General features: G+C 63.4%; 1 protein-coding gene across 1 annotated transcript in view; it reads left to right on the forward strand.

Moving 5' to 3' along the window:
• Positions 1 to 1,220, forward strand: part of LOC123522306 (junctophilin-2-like) — a 5,610-nt gene that overhangs the window by 3,040 nt on the left and 1,350 nt on the right. The window contains exons 2-3 of the mRNA XM_045295495.1: positions 3 to 184; positions 705 to 799. Coding sequence (XP_045151430.1) covers positions 3 to 184; positions 705 to 785 — 263 coding nt within the window. The 3' untranslated portion in view covers positions 786 to 799. The remainder of the gene's footprint in view (positions 1 to 2; positions 185 to 704; positions 800 to 1,220) is intronic.

Here is a 1,220-nt window from a genome sequence, read left to right on the forward strand (position 1 = left end):
GGCCCCCGCGCCCCGGGGCCCAGAGTCGGAGCCGCTAGCCAAGCTGGAGCCCAAGCCCATCGTCCCGAAGGCTGAGTCCAAGGCCAAGGCTCGTAAGACGGAGGCTCGAGGTCTGACCAAGGGCAAGAAGAAGGCTCGGAAGGAGGCTGCGCTGGCAGCCGAGGCGGAGGTGGAGGTGGAAGAGGTGAGCTTGGCAGCAAAGCAGGGGTGCTTTAAGGGGCATCAGCAGGGCAGGGGGAGTGATCCCAGCAGGGGTGTGGGCTTGGAGTAGCCCTGGCCTGACCCACAGGGACCCTGCGCTGCCCTGGCAGAGGACAGGAGCGGCAGACCCGTGCCCGGCCCAATTGGGTACCGGCAACACCTGTGCCGGGGTGTAGCACGGAGGGCCCAACAGGTCTTGAGCTCAGGGTGGCAGGCTGTGTGCTTGCAGGCTTCGTGCTGGGGTCACAGCAGGGAGGAGTGACACAGGACACTGAGCCAGTCTAGGAGTGGGGGTGGGGGTGGGGAGGGCACCTGAGTCTGGGTCCTATTCTGCCCATGTCCCTGGGTGGGCAAAATGGGGGGAGGGAGTGGTGGTGCCCTCAGGAGGGCTCAGTTGGTTCTTAAGCCTCTGTCCAGCTGAGTGTGGGGGGATGGGGTGGGCGGAGGGAGACAGGCCGGTGCTCAGAGACCCCGGGCACTCAGCAGCCTCTCTCCACCTCTAGGTCCCCAACACTGTCCTCATCTGCATGGTGATCCTGCTGAACATCGGCCTGGCCATCCTCTTCGTGCACCTCCTGACCTGACCCTCACCTGCCAGGTGTGGCCGCAGGGGGTTCTGGGCACCAGGGTGGTGGGCATAGGGGCCCACTGCCTACCAGGCATTATAGTGGGGGGTGGGGGGCTCGTGTAGGCACACCCCACGGAAGCACAGACCTGGCATTGGGACGCTCCCCTCTCCACCCCTTCCTCAGCTCAGCCTTTGCAGAACGAGACCTCAGGCCATGGGTCACTCTGGAGCCTGTCATTTCAGCCATTTGCACATTCATTCACTGACCAGCACTTCCTGTAGAATGGCTCTGTGGGGGCGAGGCTAACCCCAGGTGAGGACCGGAGACCTCTTGTTTAGTCTCATGAAACAGCTTTTTGGCCCCTCCTCCCAGCCCGAGGTCTCGCTGTGGCCTTGTGAGTGGCAGGATGCGCTCCTCTTTTTTCTTGCTCATTGTAAAACACCGCCCCCC

The sequence above is a fragment of the Echinops telfairi genome, unplaced genomic scaffold (assembly GCF_000313985.2).
Source record: "Echinops telfairi isolate 266 unplaced genomic scaffold, ASM31398v2 ScPeMD7_5592;HRSCAF=6446, whole genome shotgun sequence".
Classification (NCBI taxonomy): Eukaryota; Metazoa; Chordata; class Mammalia; order Afrosoricida; family Tenrecidae; genus Echinops; species Echinops telfairi.